This window comes from Lithobates pipiens, unplaced genomic scaffold, assembly GCF_037356315.1.
Source record: "Lithobates pipiens isolate NorthernLeopardFrog02 unplaced genomic scaffold, aLitPip1_a1.2 Scaffold_22, whole genome shotgun sequence".
NCBI classification, from domain to species: domain Eukaryota; kingdom Metazoa; phylum Chordata; class Amphibia; order Anura; family Ranidae; genus Lithobates; species Lithobates pipiens.
This window is the reverse complement of record NW_027507784.1, coordinates 46,677,507-46,694,564: the sequence shown is the minus strand read 5'-3', so window position 1 is coordinate 46,694,564 and position 17,058 is coordinate 46,677,507. Positions and strand designations below refer to the sequence as shown.

At 41.3% G+C, this 17,058-nt stretch overlaps 1 protein-coding gene across 1 annotated transcript in view; it reads left to right on the top strand.

Moving 5' to 3' along the window:
• COL28A1 (collagen type XXVIII alpha 1 chain) overlaps positions 1-17,058 on the top strand; it is a 101,059-nt gene that overhangs the window by 14,577 nt on the left and 69,424 nt on the right. Inside the window, exons 2-4 of the mRNA XM_077447551.1 lie at positions 4,101-4,243; positions 6,405-6,973; positions 16,264-16,284. Coding sequence (XP_077303677.1) covers positions 4,108-4,243; positions 6,405-6,973; positions 16,264-16,284 — 726 coding nt within the window. The 5' untranslated portion in view covers positions 4,101-4,107. The remainder of the gene's footprint in view (positions 1-4,100; positions 4,244-6,404; positions 6,974-16,263; positions 16,285-17,058) is intronic.

The following is a 17,058-nucleotide window of genomic DNA, read 5'->3' as shown; positions in this document are numbered from 1 at the left end:
ATATTTCCAATTAGGTGGAAAAGGCCTAGGATATGGTGTCCTATTAAATTTAACCTTGCTGGAGTTCCTTGCAAAGTGTCCTTAGACATGACATAATCCTTTTCCGTTCCTCTGTATTTTCTACATTAGTGGTTCTCAAACACTGTTGGGCCCATCCTCTGGGTCTCCAGCCATCTGTAGACCCCTTAACCTCCCACAGTGCCTCCCACCTCCCATAGTGCCCCCCTACCTCTCACTGTGCCACCAAGCCTGCTGCACAGCCTCCAGGCCTCCATAGCACCCTCAACATTTCCTACAGTGTCTGCCAACATCCCACAGTGTCCCCAGCTCTCCAGAAACCTGAACCCCTACAGAGCCACCAGGTATGCTGCAGAATCTCCTAACCTACTCCACAACCTCACCCACAGGGACTCCTAGCTCCATCCAGTGCCTTCCAGCTTTTCATTACTTTTTGCACTCCCATGCTTTTTGTGTGAGTATAACGTTTGCACCAATTCAGGTGGCATAGTGGTGTAGTGGTTAGTACTCTCACCTAGCAGTAAAAAGGGTCACTGGTTCAAATCCCAGCCACAACACTACCTTCCTGGAGTTTGCATGTTCTCCCTGTGCCTGCATGGGTTTCCTCCCACACTCCAAAGACATGCAGGTAGGTTAATTGGCTTCTGTCCAAAACTGGCCCTAGTATATGAATGGGGACCTTGGATTGTGGGCTCCTTGAGTGTAGGGACCAATGTGAGTGTGTAATCTACAGGGATAGGGACAATTGTAGACACTCACTCAGGTTGAACTGGATGGGCTTGTGCTTTTATTCAACCCTACTATGTAACCCCTGCCTCACCAGAACATTTCGGGGGGTTGTTGTAGGTCACAGCAATATTCAATAGGGGACAAGTGAAAAACTGATAACTTTGCTCCCCTATTTTCTGATCCTGTGCCATTATATGAAGCTGTAGTGCAGATTCTATGAATCGAGACTTGGGCAGGACAGCCCACTAGTTGTATTAACCACTGACTCACTGAAAGATTATGGCAATGGGAGCGGGGGCTGGTAGGAGTTCTACCAAGAACAGAAGAATCCAGACAAGGGACACATCATACCAACTGTAACATATGTCCATTATTATTATTATACAGGATTTATATAGCGTCAACAGTTTACACAGCGCTTTACAATACAAAAAGGGAAAAAGTACAGTTACAATACAATAAAATACAAGAGGGTAAAACCTGGTACACACTAGTCATTTTTTTTTCATTCAACCAAGCAGGGCTGAACTAAAACAATCTGGCAGCTCCAGAGGAGCCGCTGTATTAACTATCCCACATTAGTACAGCGATCTCACCTGCTGTGCTATAGTGTTTTGACAAGGGGGAAGGGCCCTGCGACAGAACACTTTGGTCAGCGAACGGCTGGGAGCGCTGGTCGAGAGCCGAACGTCAGACCTTTTTCAGTCATGCCCCTGTACAACCGGCTGCAGTCAGATGTCGGCCGGTTTCTTTTGAACTGCCTGGTGCCCCCCAATATTCAGTCTATGTGTTATAGGCTTTAAGAGGGCTCTGCTCATAAGAGCTTACAATCTAATAGGTTGGGACAAATGGTAAACAAGCTCATAACTGTGGTGGATGAGCTGACGGAAGTGATAAAAAATTAGTTGGAGGCGTGATAGGCTTCCCTGAAGAGATGAGTTTTCAGGCATCGCCTAAAGGCAGCCAGGGTAGGAGATAGCTAGGCAGATTGAGATAGAGAGTTCCAGAGGATGAGAAAGGCTCTTCAGAAGTCCTGGAGACAAGCAAGAGAGGGGGAGACGAAAGAGCTTGAAAGCAGAAGATCTTGAGAGGAGTGAAGAGGATGGTTTGTGTGATATTTGGAGACAAGATTGGTGATGTAGCTCAGGGCAGAGTTGTGAATGGCTTTGTATGTTGTTGTTAGTATTTTAAATTTGCTGAGCCGACACTGAGCAGTTGGCAAGGTAGATGAGTCTGGCAGCAGCATTCATGTAAGACTGAAGAGGGGATAGCCTATGGAGAGGTAGGCCTATGAGGAGGGAGTTGCAATAGTCAAGGCGAGAGATAACAAGGGCATGAATAAGTAGCTTGGTGTTTTCATTAGTTAAAAAGGGATGAATTTTAGAAATGTGAGGTGAAGTCCAGGACCGGACTGGAAATAAAAACCAGCCCTGGAAAAAATTTCATACCAGCCCCATAGCATTACTATACCAGCCTAGCAGCATAATGTAATTTTCTTGTTCATAAAAGGGAAAACCATGCACTTTAAAGCATTTGAAGAGTGTATTATATATATAGATAAGACAGATATGAAAGCACATAGGGCTTTATATATATAAGTAAGAATACACTAAGGTAAGGGAGAGGGGGGTTACTGCTATAAGGGGCAATCCTTTAGATCAGTGCCCCCTTACATTATTGTATTCACTCCCCCCTTACATCACTGAAAGGACTGGCCTGGAGGCGCTGTCACTGACCTCCTCTCAGGTGCAAGAGATTACTGCAGCCTCACCAGTGCCCATCAAATGCAGTCTACCAGTGCCCATCAAATGCAGCCTACCAGCGACTATCAAATTCAACCAACCAGTGCCCATCAAATGCAGTCTCATCTGTACCCATCAAATGCAGCTTTATCAGTGCCCACTAAATGCAGCTTATCAGTGCCCATTAAATGCAGCTGAGCAGTGCCCACCAAATGCAGCTTACCAGTGCCCACCAAATGCAGTCTGATCAGTGCCCACCAAATGCAGCCTCATCAATGCCCACCAAATGCAGCTTATCAGTGCCCACAAAATGCAGCCTCATCAGTACCCACCAAATGCAGCTTATCAGTGCCCACCAAATGCCGCCTCATCAGTGCCCACCAAATTCAGCCTTATCAGTGCCCGCCAAATGCAGCCTCACCAGTGCCCACCAAATGCACCCTAATCAGCACCCACCAAATGCAGCTTATTAATGCCAACCAAATGCAGCCTCACCAGTGCCCACCAAATGCAGCATACCAGTGTCCACCAAATGCAACCTACCAGTGCCCACCAAATGCAACCTTATCAGTGCCCACCAAATGCAGCCTTGTCAGTGCCAACCAAATGAAACCTTATCAGTGCCCACCAAATGCAGCCTTATAAGTGCCCACCAAGCAACATACATGCTCATAAGTCGGTTAGTAAGTTAGTGTGTCGAGGACCTAAAGAAAGATCTGCTCTGATGAGGAGACCTTCCAGCCATTACTCAACCAGCCTGGAGTGCAGTCTTAGTTATCTGGCACTGTGTATGTGAGATAGTAAAACTATTAGAACATAGAAATATTTGCATAATCATCTCTTCGGATCTGTTACTAGTAGCATGGACAGGACATGTAGCTGAGACCCTTCTCTCTCTCTCCACTTCCTCCTTCTAGGATGTTTTTCCAACGACCCCAGAGTCAGGAAGTGACATACATAATTATACATGACAGTGTGCTACTAGCCACTGACAGTAGAGGGTGGTGGATCCCTACACACTGGCCAATGGATTACATACCACTGGAGCAATTTGTGATATGTAAGTTTTATCAATGAGCGATTAGCAGTGACAGGCTATGTTATACATATATATATATATATATATATGCTGTACGCAAATCAGCATGATTATAGAATATGCCCATGCATGGTCATGAAATACAGTTCTTAGCCAACCTAAAAGTCATTCAGTTACGTGAAATTCAGACATGTTATAATTATTTTATATTTTGGACAATTTGGGGAATACATTCTGTGCTCTCTGCTGCCATCTTGTGGCCAGAATGTGCAGAAAACAGCTTTTAAAACAGCCAATAAAAATGCTTGCTTTTGCAAATAATGTGTAAAATGATTACCCCAAGACATTTGAAATTGTAGCAAGCCACCTATAGTGCCCCTGCATAGTAATTTTTAATCTTAGGAAAAATGAGCAAACAATACAATAACTAAAGTTAAGCTGTCTAAAATGAGATTGACTACTAAATTGCTGTAGAGATGTATTGGTTAAGTGTAAGACACTAGTGCAGAAGACTATTTTGTATTGTGTGAACATACTCTACAGATGTGTTTTTTTTTTTTGTTTTAATCTAGGTCCACCATGTTTCCCCGGATATTGTGGTTCTTGTTCCTATTTGATGTGCAGACATACATGGCACAGAATTCTTTTGGAAGATATAAGTCCCGTGCTTTAACATCAAGTACATCAGAGAAAGCTCCAAGCCTCAGTGACCAAGGTGAAACTTTTAATTTAGTTAATCAATTTAATTTCAATTATTTTGTTTAATTGTTTAACTTTTACTTAATTTTCTTTATAAACAGTAAAGGCCACCAAGACTTGTATAAAGTTCTCGGGTGAATGCCATATTAATGAGCAAGCAAACATTTTATTTGTAAATCAATTTTACAAATCTACTATTGAGGATAGTATCTGAATTATTTTCAAGCACAACTCTACCCATTTTTACAGCTTTAGAAAGATGTTGTGATTATTTAGTAAATAATTCTCTCAATATTTATTGCCATCTGCAATCATGCTGGGTACTTGTGACCTCATTGGTCATCTGGTATGGATATTAAGGTAAACTCCCCCCCCAAATCCGGCCGGGGGGAACCCATGCCGTTTTTTTCTTAATTCTGTCATAGGGGCTTCCCTTTAACCACTTCACTACACTATATTATATATTGTACACTGCACTATATACCCTCGCCTGTATTATATATACTACACTGAGTGCACTATATACTTTGAACTGTAGTGTATATACTATGCCGACTGCACTATATACTCTTATGCCACGTACACACGACCGGACTTCCCGACGGACTTCCAGTGGAGCTCTGACGGACTTTCCGAACAAACGGACTTGCCCACACATGACCAGACTTCCCGGCACACTAGGTCCGCCGGTCTTCCTGAATTTCGACGGAGTTACGACGGACTTCTAAATGAACGGACTTGCCCACACACAGACTAAAGTCTGTTAATTTTGAACATGAGTTACGACGGGACTAGAAAAGGAAGTCAATCTCGCCGCTTTTATCGGGGAGATTGACACCTTGCGAACCCCTTCGCCTGATATGGATTTAAGGGGAACCCCCATGCCAAAAAAACAGCATCGGGGTCCCCCCAAGGTCCATACCAGACCCTTATCCTAGCATGCAGCCCGGCCGGCCAGGAAAGGGGATTCGTTCCGTCGGACCTTTGCTGTCAAAAAGTCCGGTTGTGTGTACGTGGCATTAGGCCTTAGGTGTTGATGGTGGCACAACACCGTACCCGTCACAGTTACTCTTGTTGGCCACAGGAACGGTCCCTGCTGTTAAATATTATTTCAAAATTTTTAATTATATGCCCATGTTAAACTGGGGCAGAAACATTGAGCCTTAGGTGTTGCTGGAGCCAGAACACTGTAACCCTGCACAGTTACTCTCATTGTGTTCAGGAATGGTCCCTACTGTTAAATATTATTTCAGAGGCTGCTTGTCCTCTTTTAGTGGCCTGTGAGCGTCTACCTTTCCTTGGAGGCCTTTCCGGGCATGATGGGTATTTTTATTTATTTTTTATTAACACCGCACTACACTGTATTATATACTGTGTACACCACCTGAAGTTTATTTGAAACTGTACACACTGCATTATATACTGTGTACACTGCCTGCCCTGTATTAGAAAGTATATATAGGCTATGCTGAATGCAGAGTATATATATATATATATATATATATATATATATCAAATACACTGCCTGTACTGACTGAATATAGAGTTTACACTCTGTTGCAGTGCTGATGCATTAATTAGACAACAGTAAATTAATTTAGTGACTCCCCTAATGCCCCGTACACACAATTGGATTTTCCGCCAACAAAACCGCGGATTTTTGTTTGAAGGATGTTGGCTCAAACTTGTCTTGCATACACACAGTCAAGAACGTGGTGACTTACAACACGTACGACAAGCTGAGAAAAATGAAGTTCAATAGCCAGCGCAGCTCTTCTGCTTGATTCCGAGCATGCCTGGACTTTTGTGTGTCAGAATTGTGTACACACGCTCGGAATTTCTGACAAGAAATCTTCTTGACGGAAAATCAAGAGAACCTGCTCTCAAACAGTTGTTGTCGGAAATTCCGACAGCAAATGTTCGATGGAGCATACACGTGGTCGGAATTTTTGACAACAAGCTCACATCGAACATTTGTTGTCGGAAAATCCTATCGTGTGTATGACCCATTAGACTTTAAATATGATCAACTGTGTGTTGCTTTATTGGTTTAGAATTTCTAATTTTAAACATATTAATTCTTATTGTTGGGTTTTATTGCCTCCCTGTCCCACACCTGCCCTCCCCTATTGTCATCCATGTCTAAATACATCATAAAATCCATTTTTTTTTTCCAGATGAAGACTGCATTTTGGAAATGGCATTCCTTCTGGACAGCTCAGAGAGTGCTAAGGAATACAACCACAATCAGGAAAAGAAGTTTGTATTACAAATGGTGGAAAAGCTGAAAGGAGTACAATTGGAATCCAGGCGAGCTTTTAGCTGGAGAATGGCTTTACTGCAGTACAGTAGTACTGTGCTCATAGAGCAAACGTTCAGAGACTGGAGAGGGCCAGATAATTTCAAAGATCGCATTGCTCCCATTTCATATATTGGCCATGGTACATTTACTTCTTACGCTATTACAAACTTAACTCAACTATATATGAATGAAGGAACACACAAGAGTGTAAAGGTGGCCATTCTTCTGACTGATGGAGTGGACCACCCAAGAAATCCTGATATTTTTGCTGCTACAACTAATGCCAAACAACATGACATTAAGCTCTTCACAGTCGGTATGACATCAGTAGCCAGGGAAACTGCCAATGCTGCCAAGCTTCGCTTGTTGGCCAGTGTGCCGTCCACCAGATTTGTGTCTCACTTACAAGAAGCTGACATGGTGGATAAAATTCTCAAAGAAGTGGTATGTATATATGTATATGTATCTATTTTACTATGAAACATCCTGTGTATTATTTCAGTGGATGACCGGCTGGTACATACAAGCTTCCCAACATTCTGAGATGATAAAGATGGACAGCTTTTAGCACAAAGTATGAAGATAAAGGACACACCCGCCCCTAGTTATTTCAAGCATGACTATTTAATATAAAATATAAAAAAATATTGATTAAATAAACCCAGACAGTTTTTTTCATCAACACCTTTAAACTGACTTAGCAAAGGGGGACAATTGTGATGGAAAGAAGGGCAGAAAGACAGTCCCTTTAAATGAAAAACAGTTGGGAACAATGTAAGCATACCAGGGCATACCAAGTACCAACAACATCACTGATGCCAATCTGATTGACCAGCAGAAACGTAAAAAAATTAGGCTGTTTTAAATGTACCCATGTACCCCGCCCCCCCTCCCCACACACACACACACACACACGCATGAGATAAAGGATAAAGTCTTAGGAACCAAGTTATCTTTTTAACGCATGCAGTGTGGGGAGAGCCCAACTGTATAGGTACACTTAAAAGCAGCCTGAAGTTGGTCTTTAGAATTATTATAGGCCATGAGGCATAATCAGGTTATGGATCACACAGTGTACACTATCAAAGTCTAAATACCTACAGAAACATCTTAATTAGAAGATTGTTCCATTGGAATAAAACCCAAGCCATTTATCTCACCTTTGTTTTCCTCTTACTTTAATTCTAATCTCTGGGCAAATATTGATTATTGTATGCATTTACCTGAAAGTTTGATGAAAGTTGTTGGCATGGTCTGTTCAAGTGCTGGTCAAGATTGAAAGGCAAGATTAGAGTACAGCAGAGATCACAAAACCAGTTGCCTGGTCCTTCACACACTTGGCCAGCACTATAGGGAAGGTAAGAACGTCAGGCCTTCTATTACTCTTTATTCATCCTTCCCAGCATGGCAGTTAATATAACTTGATGTGTGGGTTTTAGTATACTGTAGGTCTGTTTTTATAGCACCATAGGAGTTTGCATATAGCCTAGTCTGTTTCTAAAATGTTTCCTGTTAACCCTGGGGACAAAATCTTCTTATGCAAAGCCCACATTTAAAACAATACCCCACCTTTCTGAAAATGCTTCATGTTACACCCATATTTGATGACATTTCATATCCCCCCTCCCCCTTACCTGAGTCATGGGTTTCTTCATTCTGGAGTGCCTTGATTTCATTTGAACTTATCATGCCTGGCTCTGACTCCAGCTACCTTAGCAGATGGACTTGTAGATCTCAATAGAGCACAAGTGCAGTGATTTTACCATCATCTTACTATGTATGTACTCAGCATAAGCAGCCTATCTGTCTAACAGCTCAGCTCATTTTCTAGTGTTAGAATAATCCTTTGTGGTTAACACAAATGATTTTCATAGGAGAAAAAAAAGCAAGGTCTGTGTGTGGGGGATTATCTTTGGCAGACTGGTTTTCCAGTGTGGTACTAAGTGGGTTCAAAGAAGATATGCCTATGTTGTGTTCCTTAACAGACCCATGAACTCCAGATCTGCTCTAGTTTATTAGGTTTATTGCATAGCTGTGCAATTAAATGTTCAATGAGTGTTCAGCTTTGCCGGTGCCTGGATCTATTTCCATTTAGGTGCAAATACACATTTTGCAGCTGTATGAATGTGTAGTAACAGTTTTTGGAAATTACTGGATATCTAGAGGTGGGGGCAGTCTCCTGGTACGTACGTAGTTGGTTCAAGAGGCATCTCACATTAACTTATGAATGCGATCACTGATGTATTTGACCCAGCATTGGTTTCCGTATATTTGGGTTGAGCGTAGAAAGAGTGAAATCACATTTCAAACTGGTTTTCACTGTAAATTGTACATATTGAATCCACCCACTTAGTAAGCAGCAGAGGGGGAGTAAAACACATTCTGTTTGTGGCCAACTTGTTAGTTTACACTAATCTGGTTTTGTTGGGATACCAAAATCCCAAGTTGCTATCTCAGGTAGACAGACACATAGCTCTGAAAACAAATAAAAAGTTCTTCGAACAATTGTATTTCACCCCATATAAAAAATATATATAAATTAAAGATTTGCATTTTTCTTCAACTTTTCTCTTCTCTGTAGATGTTCAGGCTATGTTCACAGTGCTGAGACACTACAACAAGGTCACATATATTTTGTAAAGAGACTACATATCCAAGTTACTGGATTGTCGCACCTCAGGCAGACAGATACACAAAGACTAAATATCTGCAAATTGTTAAAGTGAACTTTTTATCAAAGACAAAAGATTCACTGCATTTATAGTGCCCCACTATTTTAAAAAACATATATATAAAAAAAAGTTCTACAAAAAAGGTTTACTAGTTACTACAGGCATACCCCACTTTTAAGTACACAATGGGGTTTATTTACTAAAGCTGAAAAGTGCAAAATCAGGCTCACTTCTGCATAGAAACCAATGAGCTTCTAATCCCAGATTGTTCAGTTAAGCTTGGATAATAAAACCTGGAAGCTCATTGGTTTCTATGCAGAAGTGAGCCTGATTTTTCAATTTCCAGCTTTAGTAAATAAACCCCATTGTGTACTTAAAAGTGGGGTATGCCTGTAGTTACTTTGGCCTGGCTTCCAAAGCTCGTGAGTGCAGGTGATGTCATTGTGTGTAACTTTCCAGAGTTACTTCTCAGGAAAGTATTCAAATGCCTTCCAACCAATTGCACATTTTTAGATTTTTAAGCTATTTGTATTTAGGAGGTGAGTGCTGTAAGAAAGTTGACATTCCATTTGCATTTAAGGTCCGCTTTAACCACTTCAATACCGGGCACTTAAACACCTTCCTGCCCAGATGAATTTTGAGCCTTCAGCGCTGTCGCACTTTGAATGACAATTGCGCGTTCATGCTACACTGTACCCAAATGAAATTTTTATCATTTTTTTCCCACAAATAGAGCTTTCTTTTGGTAGTATTTGATCACCTCTACGGTTTTTATTTTTTGCGCTACAAATAAAAAAATACAGAACATTTTGAAAAAATATATGTTTTTTTGTTTCAGTTTCAAAACTTTGTAAATAAGTACGTTTTCTCCTTCACTGATGGGCACTGATGGGGCTACACTGATGGGCACTGATAAGGCGGCACTGATGGGCACCAATGATGTGGCACCAATGAAGTGGCACTGATGAGGTGGCATTGATGGACACTGATATGTGGCACTGATAGGTGGCACTGATGGGCACTGATAGGCGGCACTGATGGGTGGCACTGATGGGCGACACGGATGGGCACTGATAGGTGGCACAAATTGGCACTGATAGCTGGCACGGATTGGCATGGGTGGGTGGCACAGATGGCCATGGATAGGCGGCACAGATGGGCATGGATAGGTGGCACAGATGGGCATGGGTGGGCACTGATAGGTGGCATGGATGGGCACTGATAGGCGGCACAGGTGGGCACTGATAGGCGGCACAGGTGGGCACTCATAGGCGGCATTGTATTATGTTATACTGTACTAATGGATGCCAATCAGTGCCAAACAATAATGCATGCCAATCAGTGATGCACATTGTGGGCACTGATTGGCATCCATTATGAGCACTGATTGGCATCCATTGTGGCACTGACTGGCATCCCTGGTGGTCTAGGGAGGATTACCTTCTGCTGGGCATCCCTGGTGGTCTGGTGGCATCCCTGGTGGTCCAGTGTGGGCATCCTCGGGGGGGCTGTGCTGATAATCGATCAGCACAGACCCCCCCTGTCAGAGAAGCAGCCGATTGGCTCTCCTCTACTCGCGTCTGACAGACGCGAGTGAGGAAAAGCCGATCACCGTCTCTTCCTATTTACACTGTGATCAGCCGTGATTGGACACGGTTGATCACGTGGTAAAGAGTCTCCGTCGGAGACTCTTTACCGAGATCGTAGTTGCCGGGTGTCAGACTGACACCCCGCAACAACGATCGCTGCGATGCGCGCCCCCGGGGGCGCGCAGCAGCTCATAATCCTGATCACGTCATATGACGTCCGATCAGGATTATGCAACCACTTTGCCACCGTCAATTGCCTATAGGGCGGGCGGCAAGTGGCTAAGAGCCATGAACCATGTGATTTAAAATTATGAATTATTTAATTTGGCATTCATGTATGACATAGCAGCTGTAATACTATATAAATATGACATTTATTTTTCCTATTTTAATGATAGTGTCAATTAAAAAAAGACTATGGCCAAAGCTTTTGTGGCCATACTTCTCTTGAGGGTCACAAGAGTGCACTTACATCACAGAGCTGCTCCAGACTCTAGATTGATTGAGACAATGTTGGGATCCTCCCACATGCCTTACTGGCACCCAGTGCCGTCTTTAAGGCAGGGCAAAAGGGGCCTTGTCATTGTTGTGGGGCCCAAAACAGCTGCCTCATACTTGCCAACTATCCAGGTTTAAATTCCCTTGTCCCTTGAAGTTTTATTCCTGTGCTGTGTCCCAATATCTCAGTGTGCAGTGCTGGTACTAATGCTGCCCAGCTCTGCCCTATTGTTGTGTGCAGATGACTCACCTGCAGATCCTATGTTTACATGTAAATAACCGGCATTTGTATGTAAATAGCAGCGACAATACTAAGTAAAGAGCTGTGGCCAGCGGCATTGGTATGCAAATAAAGGCGGCATTCCTATGTATATCATGCTCCCCTGCTGTGAGGAGATGATGTGCTGTAACCTCTAGCAACTAATCAGTGAGCCGTAATGTGTGCTGTAACCTCTAGCAACTAGTCAGTAAGCAATAATGATATGCTGTATCTGCTGGCAACCAATATCAATTGCTGCCTGATCTAATTTTAAGTCTAGCTGCTATTTATTGTATGTCTCAGAGTAGGTGGAGAGGGAAATTGCATGGGGGGGGGCAAGAAAAATTTTGCCCAGGGTCCAATCTATACTAAAGACGGCCCTGCTGGTACCTGACTCAGCCTCTTGGCATGCTGCTGACAGCCCGGGCCAGTGGCTCCTGCCCCTATTCGGCCCAGCACTTCAGTAAGCACTGGAGGGTCACAGATTGGGGATTAATAAAGAGGACCTAGGACCTGAGTGAGCAGATGTCACCCGATCGCTCAGTTCTCAGGTTTAGAGCCAGCGGGGGATAGCCGTAGCATTTGACAGATGCTGCAGCCATATAAGTGAGTTTGTATATTTGTTAATTTTTATTTCCCTAACTTCTCTTTTAAAGAGAAAAACCTGAGCAATGCATATCACCTTTCTAGTGTAGGATGCTAGGTAAATTTATTTTTTGTCTCCTTCTGCAATCAAGGGAGCAGTGATTGTTTGGGCATAAACCAGACCTTAAATAGTCTCCATAAGTATCAAGTATAAAGTGCTGCAGTGTTTGGTTCTTCACTTGTGATCAACGCTGGAAAAAAGCATAAAAAAACCCACCACCAAAGTGCTCTCCCCAGTGAATGCTCAATACTCTTACTGGATCCCCATGACCATATGCAATAAATGGCCAACAAAAGTGTATAGGGTTAATTCCTCTAAGTCTCAGCAACACCACAAAGTCCAGACAATAAAGTCCCCCCTATGTGCTCCTTGCTGTTAAGGCCAGTTATAGGTTGGGCCAGTTGCTGTTGGTCTGTACCATTAGTTATTTTGTGAGGGGGCACACTGGACACCTTTGCTGTAATTGTGCTATTTGTTGGGTGTCCAGTGATCCCTTGTGCCTGTAGGGAGGAGTGGGCTGCAGATAATACTGGGGTGCCTTGTTGTGGCCTCTGCAGCTTACATTTGCAAATGGGTGCAAACTGAAACCCTTTTGTTCTTAATGTGAACTGTCAGACAGGACAATTCAGGTTGTTGCAGGCTGGCTGGTAATTTGGGCTGGGAATTTTTATTTGTTTTTGTTTGGCACAATAAAGATGCCCTCAAATATCCCCTTAATCAGGGTACTGTAAATGTAAAGACATGATTTTTTTGAGTGCTTGGCTATGCAGCTAACTAACTGCACTTGTTAACTGCAGGTACAGTATAGAGTATTACTTGAATTTAAAACTGAACTCCAGCCTTACCTTTTACCTTGCTCCTCTATTTCTAATGAAATTGCTTACACTGATTTCATTGCATACTGTGAGCTTCACATGGGAGGTTTTTTTTTCATTTAACCCAGCGGGCTGAATGAAAAACAAAAATTATAGCTCGTTGTACCAATACATCCGATGCTAGTGCTACAATCTCCCCACTGAGCTGTTGTGTTCTGACAGGAGGGGGACTGCCCATACCTACTAGAACACAGTGATCAGTGCTAGCAGCTGTTGGCTGCAAGTGCTGATTGGATGCTGTTTTTTCTGGTAATGGAAGCTGGTTGCGAGACTGTCTTCTGTTAGTCGAAGAGCTGTACACACGGGACCAACTGTTTTCATACATTTTCATGTGTACCCAGCTTGGGCCATACCACTTATGCTGGCCACACCACGTATAGATTTTCGGATAAGAATATTTGTACAATTCTTTGTACATTTCATGAATGTCGTTCAAAAATTCCACTTGCTTTTAAAATTCAATTTTAAAATATAATTTCTGAACGAAATCCATATACACTGTCCGAAAATTTGTTTCTGCTCCTCAGAATTTTCCCATCACTTTGGTTGAAAATAAAATTTGATTTGACCCCACTAACGATCAGAAAATCAAACGGTCGTTCTTAAAACAAAAATTTTTGAATGAAAATCTATACATGTATGGCCATCATTACTCTTAAAATTTTCTCATAACATAGATAACATTTTAAATAACTTGGGTTCAACTTTCTCCCTAAACCTTGTTATCCTATATCTCACCCAACTTACTTGAGATCAGCCAGCAACGGCTTTCATACCCTATGGCCTTCGTTACCTCTGGTGGATCTGCTGTCCTGTTCATTCATCCACCAGCTTCAGTGTACTGCAAAAGTGTGGCTTTCCATCATAGTCCCTAATAGATAGGCCATCATTCTGCAGGATTGCAAGTAGATGGCAGCTTTGTTAGGACCTATGTGAAAAATTTTCAGTGATATCCTCTCACATTAAAATGCACTAAGAAATCCCTTACTAGTAGAATATAATGTCATACCAGTGTTTTACACATGGAAAAACTCAACATTACCTATTAGGACAAGACACAAGAGGGACGCCGATGACTTTCTGGACAAAATAGACAGAATTGATAACGGTATATTGAGCCTGTCTTTGATGGTGGCAAACTACTTGGTTCTCTCAGGATTATACTTGATATCAACCAGACAAAGATGTGCTTCAAATCCTCACAATGTTGCTTTCAACAGTTTGGACACTTGGATATGATCTATAAATGGTGGCAGTGGCCAAAAGGTACTGATTCTGGAATTGGGAGTTTCTCTTTTATAATGTATATAGTGACTCATGAATATCCTGTAACTGGCAATTATCTAAGGATAGGGGGGGCTTGCGGTTAAAAACTTTATCTTCTTGCAGCCCAGCTACCGAAATTTGTTGGTTGGGGAACCATTAAGAGAAAGGATCCAATTCAGGCTCTTTTATCTTATGGATCGATAAATATGAGGGATATTTCTTACATATTCCACTGTGGGATAATGCCTTTTATACAGTATTTGGTAACTTTATAGGCTTCGATGCTTGGTACCACAGAGCATTGGGGTTTCTCTGTCAATTGTGTTCTCAGGATGTCTTAAAGACATTCCAGGAACTGCAAGTGGCTTAACAACTCACCTCCCAAAGGTTTTAGCATGTCTTCAGTTGGCTAAAACAGGAGATAAAGTTTCTGCAAAAGAAAGGAAATATATAGAAGCAAACCCAGCAGGTCCAGGTCTTTTATAAAGTTTTAATGTTTTTATAGCACTGAGCATTTTATTAGCCAAAATCTGATCTTCTAGCAAGTCTGCTTGTATTTGTGATAAGGAGGTGAGAGAGATATGAGAGAAAAAAATCATCTGCCTTAGAGGTATCCAGCTCCTTTTCGGTTGAATATAATGTCGCTAAGTTTGATATAAACTTTTGTAGTATTTTCACAGGGTCATTAGAATATATATCTCTGCAAATTTTCAGGCGTATTGGTTTAGAGGGTTTTTGGTAAGATTTAAATGTACAGGCCAAAAGGGTGTCAGGTTTGTATGCCTTAATGTAATAGTTATGGTGTGATCTTTTAATTGTTTTGTCAGCTATTTCTGTAAGAAATAAATCATACTCCAGTTTGGCCTTGTCCAATATAAGCTTTAATTTTGGAGAGGGATTATTTTGAAAAGCCACATAACTAGCGTAAAATCTGCTTCTAATTTACTACACAGTGTTTTGCACTCTGTATTAAACAGTGCAGCTTGTCTAAAACAAATCCCACACAGAACTGGTTTCTGGGTCTCCCATAGGGTAAGTGGGAATATGTTAGGGGTTGAGTTATGTATTAGGTATTCCTTAAGAGCAGATTCAATATTTATTTTATGTTTCGTATTTTGAAGAAGGGAGTTGAGATACCATGTGGGACCATGAGCTTTAGGAATCATAGAGGCTATGACAGTAAAAACTACATTATGATCAGACTTTGACTGGTATGATCTTAGATGTCAAGATCTCAGGTGCCATTCCTATGGTTAAGAACACATGGTCAATTTGTGAGAATGAATTGAGTGGATACGAATAATGTTTATATTGTCATTTGATTGGGTCCAATTCCCACCATAAAATATTAATTTCCATGGTGAGCCTTGATATCACAAAAAAACAACATGTTAATATAGTGAATGATAACCAAGACTTGCTAGAATTAATGTGAAATTTGTTGATTAAATATATGCAAACTTAAGGGCATGACAACCCATTAGAAGATGGAGGAAAGCTAAGCATGACGGGTTGTCAGAAACCCTGGTCGATGAGGTTGGGGGGTGACAAGTGACAAATTATTGACTACTTATCTTCTATAAGGCTGTGGGGTTGATTTACTAAAACTAGAGAGTGCAAAATCTGTTACAGCTGTGCATGGTAGCCAATCAGCTTCCAACTTCAGCTTGTTCAACTAAGCTTTGACAAAAAAAAACACTGGAATCTGATTGGTTTCTATGCAGAGTTGCACTGATTTTGGACTCTTCAGTTTTAGTAACTCAACCCCAGTGTGTCTCATAAGCAGCTGTATGTATTGTCGATGACTGTATTCAATGCCATAAGAGAATATTATCAAAGTAGTTTGTGCTGCTTAATGAATTCACATTACCTTTTAAAATAATTTGCTGGACAGTTATTTTTACTAATTGTTTTTTGTTTGTTTTACAGAAAGAGCTTGCTGAAGAAGGGGTAAGTGTTTTAAAGATACATTGTCACTTGGAAGAATAATTGCAAACATTTTGATATTTCTTTTACTTTTTCTATTTATTATGGTGCTACCATATAATTTTGGTGCTTTTGTAATGGGTCAGCATTTCAGTTTAGACTAGGTTGTTTAACTAAATTTAAGTTCCCTTTTAAGCTAGTAAAACATTAGTAGCATTTAGTTCAGAATTTTTTGCATCAGATTTTTTTTTTAGATTTTATAATTGGACTACAGTAACAGGAAAATTTGAAAGAGCAGCATGGAAAACTTTTCTCAAACAAATTAATTTCTAAGAGTATATGTGGTTTTTGTTCAGAAAATTCCTTTTATTCCAATGTTAAAAGCAAACAACATTTTGAAGTACTTTCGAATGGCATTCGTCAACTCGTTCTGTCCATTCAGTCATGTTTGTTTGAAAACCTACTATAGGCAGTCCCCGGGTTACAAACAAGATAGGTTCTATAGGTTTGTTCTTAAGTTGAATTTTTTATGCAAGTTGGTACAGGATAATTTTTTAAGTGTAACTGTAGCTAAAAGTTTTATTTTTTTGGATAGCATTGGGAAGGGTTAACACCCCTGTAAAATTTGTTTTGCTGTCTGTATCCCTGTTTAGAAGATTTCATCTCACTTTCTGTCCTTATGACAATTGAATTTAGAAAATTTTGGGTTGTTGTGGAAACAAAGATTGGGTATAAAGCTTCAGTTGAGACACCCTTCCTAGGGGTAGATTTCCTCTCACTCTCTATCCTGTAGTCTCC